Source organism: Monodelphis domestica, chromosome 2 (assembly GCF_027887165.1).
Source record: "Monodelphis domestica isolate mMonDom1 chromosome 2, mMonDom1.pri, whole genome shotgun sequence".
Lineage (NCBI taxonomy): Eukaryota > Metazoa > Chordata > Mammalia > Didelphimorphia > Didelphidae > Monodelphis > Monodelphis domestica.
Genome location: NC_077228.1, coordinates 192019716 through 192036235, shown reverse-complemented (window position 1 = coordinate 192036235; position 16520 = coordinate 192019716). Strand labels below are relative to the sequence as shown.

The 16520-nt window shown below is 44.8% G+C and overlaps 1 protein-coding gene across 2 annotated transcripts in view; it reads left to right on the top strand.

Moving 5' to 3' along the window:
* The window catches only part of ABCC3 (ATP binding cassette subfamily C member 3), an 84413-nt gene that overhangs the window by 29599 nt on the left and 38294 nt on the right, over positions 1-16520 (top strand). The window contains exons 2-13 of one of the 2 annotated variants that reach the window (XM_056816605.1): positions 3381-3557; positions 4168-4293; positions 4612-4749; positions 5348-5476; positions 5815-5876; positions 6794-6925; positions 8737-8964; positions 10271-10448; positions 10617-10778; positions 12831-12923; positions 13648-13851; positions 16299-16445. In XM_056816605.1, coding sequence (XP_056672583.1) covers positions 3381-3557; positions 4168-4293; positions 4612-4749; positions 5348-5476; positions 5815-5876; positions 6794-6925; positions 8737-8964; positions 10271-10448; positions 10617-10778; positions 12831-12923; positions 13648-13851; positions 16299-16445 — 1776 coding nt within the window. Of the gene's footprint in view, positions 1-3380; positions 3558-4167; positions 4294-4611; positions 4750-5347; positions 5477-5814; positions 5877-6793; positions 6926-8736; positions 8965-10270; positions 10449-10616; positions 10779-12830; positions 12924-13647; positions 13852-16298; positions 16446-16520 lie in introns of those variants that run through there. The other variant, XM_056816604.1, reaches the window with a different exon arrangement.

The following is a 16520-nucleotide window of genomic DNA, read 5'->3' as shown; positions in this document are numbered from 1 at the left end:
GCCTTAAACATTAGCTAGGTGACCCTTGACAAGTCATTTAACTCTGCCTCAGTTTCTTTATCTATAAAATGAACTGGAGAAGAAATGGCAAACTACTGCAATATCAAGAAAACTCCAACTCGTGTCACAGAGTCAGAAATGATTGAAGATGAATGAACAACAACAAAATCCACATTCTCTTTTCAGTGGAGGCAGAGAAATATTCATTCATTCAGAAGATTAGAACTAGAAATTCAGGAGTCACAGCATCCTAGGATGGTCCTTAGGGCTGGGAAGGACCTCAGAAGTCTAAACTCCCTCTGGGTGGAAGCAAGAAGGAGAAAGTGAAGATGACAAAAGGAATAAGGGAGAGATGGATGAAGGCCACAAGTGAAAGGAGGAGAGAATGTCAGCAAGGGTGGGAAGGGACAGGGCAGGAAATATCAAAAGGTAAGAAAGTCCCCAGAGGGAGAGGACTAAGAAAGGACCATTGGATTTGGCAACTAGGAAATCATCGGAGAAAGCTATTATAAAGAGTTTGGGAGTGAGTAGATGAGTAGGAAGAAGGGGAAGCTCTCACTCCCACTTATAAATTCATTTGTATACTCACCACATTCCAATTCTCTCACACACTCATTGAACATTAACAAACAGCTCCCTCCAACATAGATTCTCCACTGGAAAATCTTCCTGTTATTTAGTGATCCTTTCTTCCCCCCAGCAGCTCAGCTCTCTTGGGGATGGGGTGGTCTTGTTATTGATTAATGTGCCAGAGGGACCTCAGAGATGTCGTAGGCATGAATGAATGAATGGAAACGCATTTATTGAGCTCTTCCTAGATGCCAGATGGGCAGCTGGATAGCCCAGTGTATAGAGTGAAGGGCCTGGAATAAGGAAGACTCATCTTCAGCTTCAGACACTTCCTAGCTGTGTGACTCTGGGCAAGTCAGTTAACCCTCTTTGCCTCAGTTTCCTCATCTGGAAAATGGGCTGAAGAAGGTAAACCACCTCAGTACCTTTGCCAAGAAAATTCCAAGAGTTGGTCCCAACTTAAATCACTGAACAACAGCATATGCCAGATACTCTGCTATGTGCTAGGGATATAAATTAAAAAAATAAAGAGTCTCCTGTGCTCAAAGAGCTCACAGTCTAAAGAGGGAGAGAAATATTTGCCGGGAGAATAGTGGGACCCAATGGTCCTTATGATACAGCAACAAAGCAGCCGGTAATGCATCTTTATGGTCATTTACAAGAGTAAAACTGTATCTCTTTCTGATGTTGAACCATTTGAGGATGCCAAGGATTTTTGTGGCTATCCTTGAATATCGCCATTCATTCATTCCACAAACATTTATTTAGGACACACTATAAACAAGGCACTCTGCTAAACCCTAGGCGTACAAAGGGCATAGAGAGGAATCCAGTTTCCTTAGCCCTTGTTGCTCTTCTCTGTCTTTGAAATTGATACTAAGACAGAAGGTAAAGGTTTAAAAAAAAAAAAAAGAACATGGACTATCAGAGCTGGAAAGGATCTGAAAACTCTTTGGGGCAAGTAGGTGGCTCAGTGGATAGAGTGCCAGGTCTGGAGTTGGAGAGGTCCTGGGTTCAAATTTGGCCTCAGATTCTTCCTAGGCTATGTGATTCTGGGCAAGTCACTTAAACTCTGCCTATCTACTGCTGCTTTTCTGCCTTGGAACCAATACTAAATATTAATTCTAAAATAGAAGGTAAAGGTTTTTAAAAAAGAAAAGCAATGGAAAAGTAAGTTGGAATCTTATTTTGAAAGGCCTTAAATGACAGGAAGAGACATTAAATTTATTTTGTAGGCAAGGGAGGGGGCAATCGATGGATTTTGAATAGAGAAACTGTGAAGAGAAAAATAACAAGATTAGAGGGTTTCAGTAGGAAGATGACCTGGACAGCAAAATTAAGAATAAGTTGAAAAGTTCTCTTGTCTGAGCTCTTCTCTTTCTGACTAGATAGATTCTCCCTAATGTTTTTTTCTCCCCTTTTCCTCTTTTCCTTCCTTCCTTTTCCTTTTTCCTTATAAGATAACAGGATTAAGGATTTTGAGTTGGAAAGGACCTTATATTACAGACCATGAAGTCTAAGCCTCTCGTTTTACAGAGGAGTAAACAGAGGCAAATGGGGTTGGACTAGATGATTTCTTTTAATGGACAATTAGTAGACACCTAAATGTTGAACTTGAAGTCAGAAAGACTAGAATTCAAGTCATACCTCTGACACTTATTAGCTATGAAACTAAACAAGTCACTTAACCTCAGCCTCAGTTTCCTCATATGTCAAATGGAGATAATAGCACCTACATTGGAGAATTGTTGTGAAGATCAAAAGAAATAATATTTGGTGGGGCACTTTGCAAACCTTGAAGTGCCACATAAATACTAGCTACTATTATTATTATTAATATAAATTCTTCAGCAATAAAGAAAACTTCATTTTCATCTTAGTATTCCTCAGTTCCTGAAATATAACAGACCTTTACTAATTGCTATGGTTTAGAGATCACAGATTCAGAGCTAGAAGGAAGCTTTAGAGACCATCAAGCCCAACTCTTCATTTTGTAGGTGAGAAAACTGAAGATTTGTTGTTATTCAGTTATGTTAGTCATGTCTGGCTCTTCATGACCCCATTAGGATTTTCTTGGCAAAGATATTGAAGTAGTTTGCTATTTCCTTCTCCAGCTCATTTACAAGGATGAGGAAACTGAGGCAAACAAGGTTAAGTGACTTGCTCAGGGTCACACAATTCCCAAGTGGCTGAAACCAATTTTGAACTCAAGAAGATGAATCTTCCTGATTCAGGGCTGGGCATGCTATCCACTTTGCCCCATTCAAAGTAAGAATAAGAATTTAAAATAATAAATTTTAATTTTAAAAAAGAATTTAAATACAAAAATAAGAACTTAATTAAAAAGAATTTAAGGAAGAGAATCTTAAATAAGAGAAATTAAATAATTTAAATAAATAAAAAATAAATTTGCCGAGGGTCACACAGGCAACAGGCATCAGGATTCAAATTCAGTTCTTTTTTTTTTTTAAACCCTTACCTTGGAGTCAATACTGTGTATTGGTTCTAAGGCAGAAGAGTGGTAAGGGCTAGGCAATGGGGGTTAAGTGACTTGCCCAGGGTCACACAGCTGAGAAGTGTCTGAGGCTAGATTTGAACCTAGGATCTCCCATCTCTAGGCTTGACTCTCAAACCAATGAGCTACCCAGCTGGGCCCTCAGATTCAGTTCTTCCTGCCTCTAAGCCCCACTCTCTATCCACTGTGCTCCCTAGCTCATTGAATAAATGAATGAAAAAAATACATTATTTTATGGAAGTATAATTATCTTTCCTTTCTGTCTTATGGACTAATGTATCTTCTCTTTCTCCAGGACTCCAACCTGTCGTTGTACACAGACAAGCCGGACCTCACTCCCTGCTTCCAGAACTCTCTGCTTGCTTGGGTCCCTTCCATCTACCTCTGGATCTCCCTGCCCTGTTACCTACTCTACCTCCGGCACCAAAACCAAGGCTATATCATCCTTTCTGGCCTCTGTAGGCTCAAGACGGTCAGTGATTTAGTTGAGGGTGCCCCTGCGCGGGGTAAAGTCATTGTCTGGCTGCTGCTGTCTCAGACTGGGGCATACATTCTGTCCCAGCCCCTACGTTCCCCAGGTGCTGGCTCCGTCTCCCTGGGTCCCCCCTACTCTCCCCCACCCCGATGCTCCCTCTCAGCCCACACCGCTGACAAGATGCCTTTTAAGCCCGTAGCCAATTGGGAAACTCCCTCTCTGAGGAAGCTGAACCAAGTTCCTCAATGTTTCACCTCAAACCTGGGTTTTCTTAAGCCTGTAATTCTTTTTTTTTCCAAAAAAGAAGAGGCTTTTATTACATTAGAACAAAGATTTGATGTCATTGAATGGCATGAACATGGTCATAATAATTCTAAAACATAAGCGTGTAATTCTTGAGCTGTGCACCGACTTGGTGGTTGGCTGCTGCCAGGAGACTCTCCTCTGGGTCAGCAGCAATTTCCTAGCATTCATGGAGGCCTTCTTTCCCTGGACCCCGCTGACCCAAAGGAAGGTGTCCACCCCCCCCCCCACCCTCCCCCTCCCCCCCACGCCGGCTCCCTGGTCTGCCCCTGCCCCTCTCCACAGTGCCTTCATCTCTTGGTAGGCAGTTGGCATCCTGCTCTGGTGTGTGACATGGGCCGACCTCTTCTATTCCTTCTCCGGCCTGGTGAAGGGCTCCATCCCAGCCCCCATCTACTTTGTGACTCCCCTCATCATGGGGATCACCATGGTTAGTGTGGGACTCGGGAAGCTGGGGAGAAGGGAGGTAGGCAGGCTTTGGAGTTGGGGAGCATCTAGTGCCCCTGGAGGGGTGGTAGTGACCGCTCATGGAGGCTGGGGACTTTTTCATTTTTGTATCCAGCTCTCCAGTCTCACATTGACACACAGGCAGTACCTAATCCATGATTGCTGGGTGACTGATGTAGCCTCTCTTGCCCATAACTCCAAGAGAGGGCTGGGAGATCACTGGGGGTAAGGGGGTAGGGGTGATCTGGACGCCCTCTGGCAGCTAGTCCACGTCTCTGCTCTGGATTCTCCTCCCCCTCAGCTTCTGGCCACTCTGCTGATCCAGTACGAACGGCTTCGGGGTGTTCGATCCTCCGGCATCTTGATCATCTTTTGGTTCTTGTCTTGTTTCTGTGCCATCGTTCCTTTTCGCTCCAAGATCCTCACTGCCTTGGCAGAGGTACTGTGTGGAACTGTGTAAGGGGAACAGGTTGGTCAAGTCCAAGTTCCCTGGAGAGTGACCCTGTGGCACCATCACAGTGATTCCTCACTTGGGGACTCCTTTCATATATTCAGGGAGTGGTAAAAAAAAAGCAGAATAGGGGGTACGAATAGAAAAAAAATAGAATGGGGGAGAAGAAAGCAGATTGGGCAGCGAGGTGGCTCAGTGGATCAGGAGGTGGGAGGTCCTGAGATTAAGCCCCAGACACTTCCTAGCTATGTGACCGTGGGAAATCACATCTCTATCTAGCCCTTACCACTCTTTTGTCTAGGAACCAATATGCATTATTGATTCTGAGACTGAAGGTAAGGGGAAAGGAAGGAAGCAGGGAAGGAAGAAAGGAAGGAAGGAAGGGAAGGAAGGAAGGAAGGAAGGAAGGAAGGAAGGAAGGAAGGAAGGAAGGGAGGAAGGAAGGAAGGAAGGAAGGAAGGAAGGAAGAGGGGGAGGAAGGAAGGGTTGGGATCCGGCTCTAATGAATATATAGCCACAGGCATACTGATAGACAATCTTTCTCCCCACCATAATATTACTACCCCTTACCTCTTCTCCTCCCCAGGGTGAAATCAAAGACAAATTCCGTTTCACCACTTTCTACATATATTTTGCTCTCATCCTCTTCTCACTCATCCTTTCCTGCCTCAAGGACAGACCACCTTTTTTTACCCCTTCTGTCAGTGTGGACCCTGTAAGTGACTGAGAGGGATGGTGTTGGGAGGGAAGGTTGGGAAGTTATACTTTGGGTTCACGGAATCTTTTTCTCTTGAGTTCATTGAGTTTTCCCCAGGATGCTCCTTTCTTGGGTGCTTGGCTAAAGGCCTTCCATAGTAGGGGGTAGTAGAAAATAAGGAATTTGTCACTAACTCCTTAAAATTAGAAGGAAGAAGGCACTGAGGGACCCAAAAGGTAGAGATTATGGGATTTGGTGGTGATGGCTGCTTCTGTGGAAACAAGGGGGCAGGAGCCATTAGGTCTGTGCTAATTCCTTTATCATGACCTCCATCTCTATTTGCTCAAACTTGGCAGAACCCTTGCCCAGAGGCCAATGCTGGTTTCCTCTCTCGTCTGACCTTCTGGTGGTTCACTGAGTGAGTTAACTTCTCCTGCCATTGATCTTTTGAGGGTAGGGGGTAGGTCAGGGGTTGGAAACCCATGGAGCTGATTTGGTCTCTTTGGCTTGGGAGCCATGTGTTTTGTTTGTCCCCAACCTTCCCCTACTCCAAATATAAGATAGAATCTAACTTAGAGAATCGTGTTTGTTACCAGGGCTAATTGCCAACCTTCAAGCCCAATTTTCAGGGCCAGTTACCTGGCTAGAGGTAGAATATGCCCTTGGAACCAGATGTATGGATATACTTAGCCTGACAAGGGCACCAGAAGTAGGTACAGCAGCCTTTAACCAATAGGGCTGGTTGTGATCTTTCTTGGTTGGAGCCTTAGAGACAGATCAACAAAACATAATTCTGCCTTTGACACCAGCACTGGTAGTTCATTGTCCCTGATTTATAGAAGCGAATCCTGAACTCTAGACCCAACATATTTGACAACTCTTAACCTGGATATTGGGCCCAAGGAACCATCACTAAAGGTTGAATCAGATTGAGAGTTGGCCAAATTCATTTCTGTTAGGTGGTGTAAAAATGGAGATTTGAACCCCAGACTTCAATCCCCAGAAGTCCTTGGTACTTTTTTAACTGTGACAGTTAAATTAGTTTCTCTACTAAAGAGTGTTATATTTTTTAGTAGAGAAACTAATTTAACTGTTACAATAGAAGTGAGGTAAGATGAGAGACCAGGAAAAAGGATTGAGGATTAGATGACCAGCCTGCCCTCCCCCCCCCCCCCCATGGCCCTATGACAAGTTCTTAGGTCTACCATTCAAACATTTTCTCCAGAAACCTAAAATACTCTCTTAGTGAACTACCACTGAGCAAGGGCAGAATTCCATCAGGGTGTCTCTCTGTGAGTAACTATATTCCTTTCTTCTCCTTCCCCTTCTCTCTAGTTTGGCTATCCTTGGGTACCGCCAGCCTCTGGAGGACAAGGACCTGTGGTCTCTGAATGAGGAAAATTCCTCAAGAATTGTGGTGCCTCGACTACTCAAGGAATGGGAAAAGCAGAGAATTCAGGCCAAACAGTGAGAAAATCCTTTTCTCTTGAGAAGTTGAAGTCAGTAGTCAACAGACTATTTGAAAGCATTTATAAACTTTATTTTTTCACACTTTATGTGAAGCAGTGCTAAATATAGGGGGGAAATGGTGGGGGAACCTAGTCTCTGCCTTTAGGAAATCCTTTGATACTAGCGTCTGCTTCCATTCCTTCCTTAAGTATCCATCAGGAGGCCTGTTGCATTTCTAAACACCTATTCCTTCTTAAGCCAGTTCTTCATAGTCATTTCAAATAGAATGTATTGGTTGCTCTCCTGAGTCAAAGGCCCCCCAACGCCTCTAAGAAGAGTCCCTGCCCATGACCCCCCCTAAACCTGAATTCCCAATGACCTCAGGTCAGGGAGGAAGGCTAGACTCTAAAAACTCCCTCAGAGGGAAAGATGAGTCCCAAAAATAGGGGAAAGAGGAAGGCTCCCCACCTCTCTTCACTGATCTATACTTTTTGTCCTATTTCGGGGTCTCAGTTTCTCCATTTGTAAAATGAAGAAAATACTCTAAAATTCCCTGGTTCCAGTCTTTAAATACTCTGATCACATGATCTGGAAACAAGTAAGTGGATAAGATGACTCCATAGGACAAGGGTTCTAGCCTTTTTTGTTTCCTGGACCCCTTTGAAAAGCAGTCTGGTAAAACCGAGGCACCTCTTTTCAGAATCATATTTTGAAATAGCATGTTTCAGGTAGATGTTAGTGAAAATAAAAAGGTGATTTTCCCCCCTGTTCATGTTTCTGGAACCCCAGAAATCTATCCATGGAGTCCTTGATTGGGGGGAGGTGGGGGTGTCTGTGGAATCCATATTAAGAGCTCCCAGTCTAGGCCAAAGAGGAAATCAGATGGGTCACAAGGAAATCAGGAGGTGTCTGCCCCTGAAATACTTGTCTCGGCCAACCTGTCAGGCAGAAAAGATAAGAGGCCATAGACCTCCCCTTTCCTCTGACCCTTTTTCATCTCAGGATTGTATATATTCCCCATCTCTCCCATCCCAAACACAGCTGTGGGTCTCACGCTCTTCTCTCTGCCTCCTCCCCCACACCCCCTTTTCCTCTCATTAGGCCTGGGGGCTGGAAGCCTTTTAAACTCAAAACTGCCTTCTGTTGATTGGCTGTTGGCCTAGCCTGAAATACAGGATTGTCAGCAGAATCCCAGCTCCTGTGTTTCCAAGGCTCCTGAACATCACTCCCTGCCTGCACCCTCCCCCCATTTCCACAAATGGTCACCCTTCCTGCTTTGGTTTCCCCCCACACCACCCTCCATCACAACTTCCCCTTTCACAGCTGCAAATCTGCCTCTTTGGGGCGTCAGCAAATGAGCTGAAACCAGGTCTTCTTATCTTCCCTTGTGATTAGGAAACCATTTAGAATGTGTGCTACTGGCTGGTGCAGCAACCTCCCAGAGCCAGCTGGATGTGTAGGAAGGGAATAGAGCTAATTCTTCCCCCAACTTTCTCCATCCCATCTCATCTCAGGCCCAGAGAACTGCAGGAATGGCAGGGAATTGGGGCCTCCCATTTTGGAAATGGTGGGGAGAAGGAAAGTTGGTGTGAGAGTGTATGGTGGAGATAGAATTCCATCCCTGATATATCAACAGCTGGGGGGCCCCAAATCTAGTGCATTCTTGTGAATTGGAGAATTAACAGTCACCTTCTGCTTGAGGATCTGGATTTGAGAGAACCTCAGGGAAGAACCCTACCCCCCCCCAAAAAACACCCCCAAATCAACCCCCATACCTATTTAGCTCCTCCATGCAGACTTTCTGATCTCTCCGCTTCCTTCTTACCCAGGTCCAAAAGTGTGGCATTTACAAAGAGCACCAGTGAAAAGGTCTCCAAGGGGAGGGTTCTCAAGGAAGAGGCCGGGGAAGGTGAAATTCTGCTCTCTGACCCTTCCAAGAAGAAAGAGCCATCCTTTCTCCGGGCCCTGCTGATCACTTTCGGACCCTACTTCCTCATCAGCTCTTTCTACAAATTAATCCAAGATTTACTGTCCTTTGTGAACCCCCAACTACTCAGGTCTGACTCTTATTCCTTCAGGCTGTGGGTTCCTTTGGGCATCATTACCATGGGGCAAGATTGAATGGGGATGAATGGAATCATTTCTTGTTTTGGTGAAAAGATCAATAGAGTCAGGAGACCCGTCTCTGATATGTATTCTATCAGTTCTGGGAGCATGAGCAAGCTTTCTGGTCCTTCTTAACCTCAGTTTCCCCATCTGGAGGAAGATTAAAACTTACACTGTCTTTAGCCAATACTAATGCAGAGAACTTACTCCAGGTCAGAGGGCAACACAGAGGGCAAGGGGGTGAGAAAAAAAAAAGCTTTAAATGAGAAGAGTCACTAAACAGTCACCCTAGTACAATTATCAATAATATGGAAATAGGTCTTGAACAATGATACATGTAAAACCCGGAGGAATTGAGCCTCAGCTATGGGAGGGGGTGGGGGAAGGGAGGGAAAGAACATGAATCTTGTAACCATGGAAAAGTATTCTAAATTAAGTCATTAAATAAAATTTTCAAGTTTGAAAAATAAATAAATAAATTTGAAGAGTCAGGGTTCTGGCTCTCTGAATTTGCTATGTAATCTTGGGAAAGTCACTTCTGACATCACTTTCTTCCCCTGTAAAATGAGTTGATTGGAGAATCAAGGAACCCTAGAAGATAAAGAATTGGCTTTGGGGGTAGCTAGGGGGCTCAGTGGATTAAGAGCCAGGCTTAAAGATGGAGGTCCCAGGTTGGGTTCAAATCTGGCCTCAGACCCTTCCTAGCTGGGCAACTTTGGGCAAGTCCCTTAACCCTGACTGCCTAGTCCTTACCACTCTTATGCCTTAGAACCAATAAACACTATTGATTCTAAGACAGGAGGAAAGGGTTTAAAACAAAAACTGGCCTTGGGAGTTGGGAAGTCTTAGGTTTAAATCTTGCCCTTAAAACATGCAGATTACATAATCCTGGGCAAATAATTTAAAATCTTTGTGCCCCAAGCAGTTCGTTGTTGAATGAGTGCCAATCTGCCTTGATAGAATTTTCCTTTTTGAGAATTCCCAAAAAATTGATACAAAAATTTTTCTTCTTTTCTTTATAAAACCCTTACCTTCTGTCTTAGTACCAATTCTAAGACAGAAGAAGAACAGCAAGAGCTAGGCAATTAGTGTTAAATGACTTGCCCAGGGTCTCACAGCTAGGAAGTCTCTGAGAACAGATTAGAACTCAGGAAGAGTCTTCCTGACTCCAGGCCCAGCTCTCTATCCATTACACCACCTGATTGCCCCAATGAATAGGCACTAAATGGATGCTATTCTTCCCCAATCTTCCTGCAGCGTTCTGATCAGGTTCATTTCCAACCCCAAAGCCCCAGCCTGGTGGGGTTTCTTCATAGCTGGGCTGATGTTTGGATGCTCAGTTCTACAGATTCTCATTCTGCACCAAAATTTCCAGTATGTCTTTGTGACCGGGATGCGGGTTCGCACAGGAATCATTGGTGTCATCTATCGGAAGGTCAGCTGGAAGAGGGGAAGAGGGGAAGGCCTGGGTAGAATGAAGGAGTCCATCACGACCAAACCTTGGTTATAGGTCCTGGGGGCCTTTGGGGTACAGTCCCCACCCCCACCCCCGATCCCGGGTCCCACCCATCCCTCTGCTCTGTTCTTTTCCGGCTGCTTCTAGGCCCTGGTAATCAGCAATTCAGCCAAGCGCTCTTCCACCGTGGGGGAGATTGCCAACCTGATGTCTGTAGATGCCCAGCGATTCTCAGATTTGGTGTCCTTCCTCAACATGCTGTGGTCAGCCCCCCTGCAGATCATCCTGGCCATCTACTTCCTGTGGCAAGTGAGTCACCCCTGACCCTTCTACTGCCCTGCTCTCACAGCCTCCATCCCCTCACGCTCACTGCAGTAACAGGAAAGAAATCAACATTATCTCTGACTTTGGGGGCCAGGATTAGGGTGAGCTTGAACCCACTGGGCACCCTGACCCCAGGCCCCCCCACATTTCACATTCCCTTCCCTCCTCCCAGGAACCAAATGTAGAATTAGAATGGTCAGGATGAGGAGGGCCAGGGAGTATCTCAGCAGCTGTTCCCTGGCTTGAGGAAGGGGGTCCTGGAATATGTGGCATCTTTGTATTTCTCTCTCTTCCCTCTTCCAGCTTGTCTAGGTCTGTTATGACCTGCCTGACTCAGTCTGGCACTGTCTGTTTGGATCTGTCTGGTCCTCTCTGCCTGGCCCTCCCTGACTGCTTGCCTTTTTCTGAGTAGATGTTTTGTCTGTCTCTCTTTATCTCGTCTTCTTTGGTCTGTCTCTCTATCAGTCTCTTTCTGTCCATCTTCCTGACCTTCTTTGTCTGGCTCTTTTTGTCTTCATTTGTCTGTCTTAAATGATAATAGCTAATGAATACATGGAAATTTTAAAAAAGTATTTAAAAGAAAAAAATAATAGCTAGCATTTATATATATAGGGTCTTCTGTGTGACTATTTGCTTCATAGCTATTATCTCATTTGAACTGCACAACAGCCCTGGGAGAGCAGGTACTATCACTATAGTAATTTTACACTGGAGGAAACTGAGGCAAACAGAATTTAAATGACTTGGCTAAGAACACACAGTCAATATTACCCAAGGCTGGATTTGAATTCAAGTCTTCCTGACCTAGAGTTCTCCCCATTGTACCATCTAAATGCTTTATAATTCATCCTTTCTGTCTGCATGGCTCTTCCTGGCCTTATGTGTTTATTTACCTTGTTTTTCTCTAACTGATCCTTTCTCTCTGGACTTTCTTGTTTTTCTGTGTTTTTATCTAGCCCTTTATATCTAGCCAGCTTTTCCTGTTCCTTTCTGCTTGTTCTTCTTAGTCTGTCTTTATCTCTATCTGTCCAGCCTTCTCTCTTCCTCTCTCTCCCTCTCCCTTTCCCCCTCTTTCCTCTCTCTGTCTCTGTCTCTCCCTCTTTCCCCCTCTCTCCTCTCTCTCTCTCCATTTTTCCTCTTTCCCTCCCTTCTTCTGGCTCTGTCTCTCTCCTTCCTCATTGTCTCTCTCTTTCCCTTCTCTCTCTCTCCTCTCTCACTCTCTCTTCTCTCCATTTTTCCTCTTTCCCTCTCCTCTGTCTCTCTCTTTCCCTTCTCTCTCTCCTCTCTCCATTTTTCCTCTTTCCCTCTCTCCTTCTCTGTCTCTGTCTCTCTCTTTCCCTTCTCTCTCTCTCTCCTCTCTCACTCTCTTTATCTTTCTCTCTCTCCATTTTTTCCTCTCTCCCTCTCTCCTCTGTCTGTCTCTCCCTCCCTCTCTCTCCCCCTCTCTCCCTTCTTCACTCTCTATGTCTCTCCTTCTCCCCACTCTCTGTCTTTCTCTGTCTCTGTCTTCCTTTTTTCTTCTTTCCCTCTCTCCTTCTCTGTCTCTGTCTCTCCCTCTCTCTCCCCACTCTCCCTAGAATCAGGAAGACCTAAGTTCAAATCCAGCCTCATATACTTACTAGCTGTATGACCTTGGGCAAGCCACTTAAATCTCTGTTTGCCTCAGTTTCCTTGATTATAAAATAAAGATGATAACAACACCTATTTTTCTTCCAGGGTTGTTATAAGAATCAAATGAGATAACATTTGCAAAGCACTTAGCACAGGGCCGGACACATAATAGGCTCTATATAACTGCTGGCCATTTTTATTATTATTACTGATATGGTCTTGGTTTTAGAGGTAGAAGAAATCTTTGAGACCATCTAGGGCAGCTCCCTCATTTAACAGATGAGGAAACAAGTCCAGAGTTCCACAGGTAACATATAATAGATTTCCAAGCCTTGAACTCAAGTCCTTTGGTTTTGAATCCATTGACATCTCCCCTGTGCCTCTTAAACTGCTTCTGTCTCTCACTGGCTTTGCTCTCTGCCTCAGAAACTGGGTCCCTCTGTTCTGGCTGGAGTTGGTGTGATGATTTTATTGGTCCCTCTGAATGGGGTCATTGCCATGAAGACTCGGGCATTGCAGGTGGGTGCCATGCCCCAGCCCTGGGAGTCAATTGGAGTGGGAAAATGGGAGTACAACTTGCTCTGATTTGGGGAAGAGGGTCATGGAGCTGGAGTGAGCATTCAGGCCCAGTTGGAAAAGTTAGGTAGCACAGTGGATGGAGTACCAGGCTGGGAGTCTGAAGGAGCTGTGTTTAAATCTAGCTTCAGACACTTCTTAGCTGTGTGACCCTGGGCAAGTCACTTCACCCCACTTGCCTAACCCTGACCACTCTTCTGCCTTAAAATGGATATTTAGTGTTGATTTTAAGATAGAAGGAAAGGGCTAAAAAAAAAATTTCTGTTCCATTGAACACTATTCTGGGTCCTTTCCCTTATATAACTCCTGGCCTCAGCAAAATTGCCCTTCTAGAAGAAAAAGTTCTTAGGTTTCTGAGTCAGATAAGAGGTGGTATGGGATGGGGTGGGTTGACGCGGTCCCTTTCTTTTAGTCCTATTCATGGAAATAGGAGTATCCATCCCTTCCATCCCACCTCCAAGAATACTGTGTGTCTATTTTCTCTTCTATTTAAGTATTTCTATTTCTTTTTCTATTTATTTCCACTCTGCAGAATGTAAGCTCCTTGAGTGGAGGGCAGGCATTGTTTCACATTTTGTATATCCAGTGCCCAGTCCAACGACTGGCACATGCTAGATGCTTATGCAAAAACTGAATGAATGTGGTCTTTCCCCTAAAACACATCCAGGTGAAACAGATGGGGTACAAGGACTCCCGAATCAAGCTGATGAATGAGATCCTGAGTGGAATCAAGGTTCTGAAACTGTACGCTTGGGAGCCTAGCTTCTCTAAGATGATAGAGAAAATCCGCCTGGGAGAGCTCCAAGTGCTGCGCCAGTCGGCATTCCTCAATGCAGTGTCTACCTTCACCTGGTTCAGTGCCCCCTTCCTGGTATGATGGCGGGAAGTGGGGGAGGGTCCCCTGGGGGGGATGGCTGCCCCAAACCCTGAGACCCTGATGGAGTCATGTTTCCAAAGTCAGAAGCCTCTGGTTAAGCCTTTAGCTCAATTTCTCTTTTTCCTCCCCAAGAATGATTCTTGGGTTGGGATTGGGGGAAGAGGTAGGTTGGCACAGTTTGGGGTATAGGATCTGGTGTTGTTGTTCATCCTTCATTTTCTTTTCTTTTTTAAACTCTTACCTTCCATCTTAGATTTAATATTGTGTATTGGTTCCTAGGCAGAAGAGTGGTAAGAGCTAGGCAATGGGGGTCAAGTGACTTGCCCAGGGTCACACAGCTAGGAAGTGTCTGAGGTCAGATTGGAACCCAGGACCTCCCATCTCTAGCCACTGAATCACCTAGCTGCCCTCTCATCCTTTGTTTTCAGAGAGGACCAATCACGTTACAGGTCAATGTCTTCACTTGTATGTAAACTGGACTTAAGTGAGATAGCATGGCACAAAGTGGTTATCCTCACTCTCTTCCAGAGTTACCAATGTCCAGTATCTCTGAGGAGGTGTTCCCAGCCATAGCCTATTTGGGGAGATTTGCTCATTCAACTCTAGATTCAGTGGGGGAAAAAGTGCTGGGCTTGCCCTCAGAGGATCAGCGTTCCAGTTCTACTTCTGCTACTACTCCAGTGACCATGAGCAAGTCATTTAATCTCACTGGGCCTCAGTTTCCTCATCTGTACAATGAAAGTTTGACGAGATATAGCTGTCAAAGAGCTCTTCTGACCCTTTTGCAGTTTTTTGTTTTGTTTAGTTTCATCAATGAATCATATCATCAGTAAAGGCTAGGCAATTGGAATTAAGTGACTTGAGCAGGATCACACAGCTATTAAGCATCTGAGGCCAGATTTGAACCCAGATCTTCTTGACTCCAGGCCTGGCACTCTACCCACAGTGCTACCTACCTGCTTCTGCCCTCTTAGACATTACATACCCCAACCCCCCCATATACTCTTTGATCTAGTGACATTGGTCTCCTTGCAGTTCCATGAATAAAACTATCTTATTATTATTATTATAAATATACAATATATTAATATCATGTCCTGTATATATATGATTTCTATAATTATTATACATCTATAACATTACACATAATTTATGTACATATTCATGTTATTTTAAGAGTCTGTCTCTTGGTTCCTGGCATTTTCTTGGTTTCCTGTGCTGGAATGCTCTCCCTCCTCATCTCTGCTTCCTGGCTTCCCTCCCTTCTTTCAAGCTCTAACTCAAATTCCGCCTTTCTGTAGGAAGCCTTTCCCCATTCTTCTTACTTCTAATAGTGCCTTCCTTCCCTCTTAATTATTTCCTATTTATCCTCCAGGTAGCTTATTCCTACACATTTGTCTGTTTTCTTTTCTTCTCTCCCCAACTGGATGGTGAATTCCTTGTGGGCAGAGATTGCCTTTTACCCTTTTTGTATAGCCCCTGGACTTAGCCCTGTGCTTGGCACATAGTAAGCGTTATGTTAATTGACTGACTGACTAAACTAATCATTAAGGAAGAGGCATGGTCTGTCTCCTACTGGACTTTCCCTGGGTCCTAACTCTTCCTCTCTTCCTCACTGGGTCCACCCTAACAATGACTGCTAAGAACTTCAAGGGGTAGAAACTGCTCTGCAGAGAAATATCAGCCCATCATCATGGAGGCAATATGCTCCACGAATGTTAGTTCCTGGAGCAAAACCTACTTATGGTGCTGATTTCAACAAGCACTTATTGAGGGGCTGCTAGGTAGCACAGTGGATAGAGCGCCATTCTTGGACTCTGGAAGATCTGGATTCAGATCTAACCTCGGATTCTTCCTAGCTGTGTGGCTCTAGACAAGCCTCTTAACCCCCATTGCCTAGCCCTTGCTGCTCTTCTGTCTCAGAACTGATACTAAGACAGAAGGTAAAGTTTAAAAAAAAAGAAAGAAAAAACATTTATGAAATACCAACTCTACGACTAAGTGCCCATTAGTGTAAATAAAATATTTCCCCAAGTGGCTGCAATATTAGAATTTACATTGCATATTTCCATCAGGCTAGGACCAATGACATATTTTACATAATTATTGCTCTGAAGAATGCCAGCTGCAAAACATGAAACCGCCTCAGGGGATTTGCACTCATGTTCATAATGCCCCAGACAACTCTAGACTTGTTCTCGCTTCCCCTTCTTCCAAACTTGTCCCCCGGATGCACCTTCTCCAGGAAATGGAGAGCGACTCCTGCTTCCCCAGCCCTCCACTCACCTCCCCATCCATCTCTGGAAAAGTCATTTGGGCCTGATGCCCCACTTCCTCAGCCCCCACATACAGAAACGCAGCTTAACCTCTCAAGTTCGTGAGTGTTCTTCGGGGATTTCCTGGGCCCTCCTTCTGGCCCTGAGGGCTAATCTGTGTCCCAGGTGTCCTTGACAACCTTTGCCGTCTACGTGCTGGTGGATGAGAAGAACATCCTGGATGCAGAAAAGGCTTTTGTATCCTTGTCACTTTTCAACATCCTGAGGTTTCCTCTTAACATGTTGCCCCAAGTCATCAGCAACCTGGCTCAGGTAACAGCTTCTCAGAAAGTCACTCGGGGTTGGTGGAAGGAGATATCATTTGAGAATCAGGCAGTAGTCTCATAG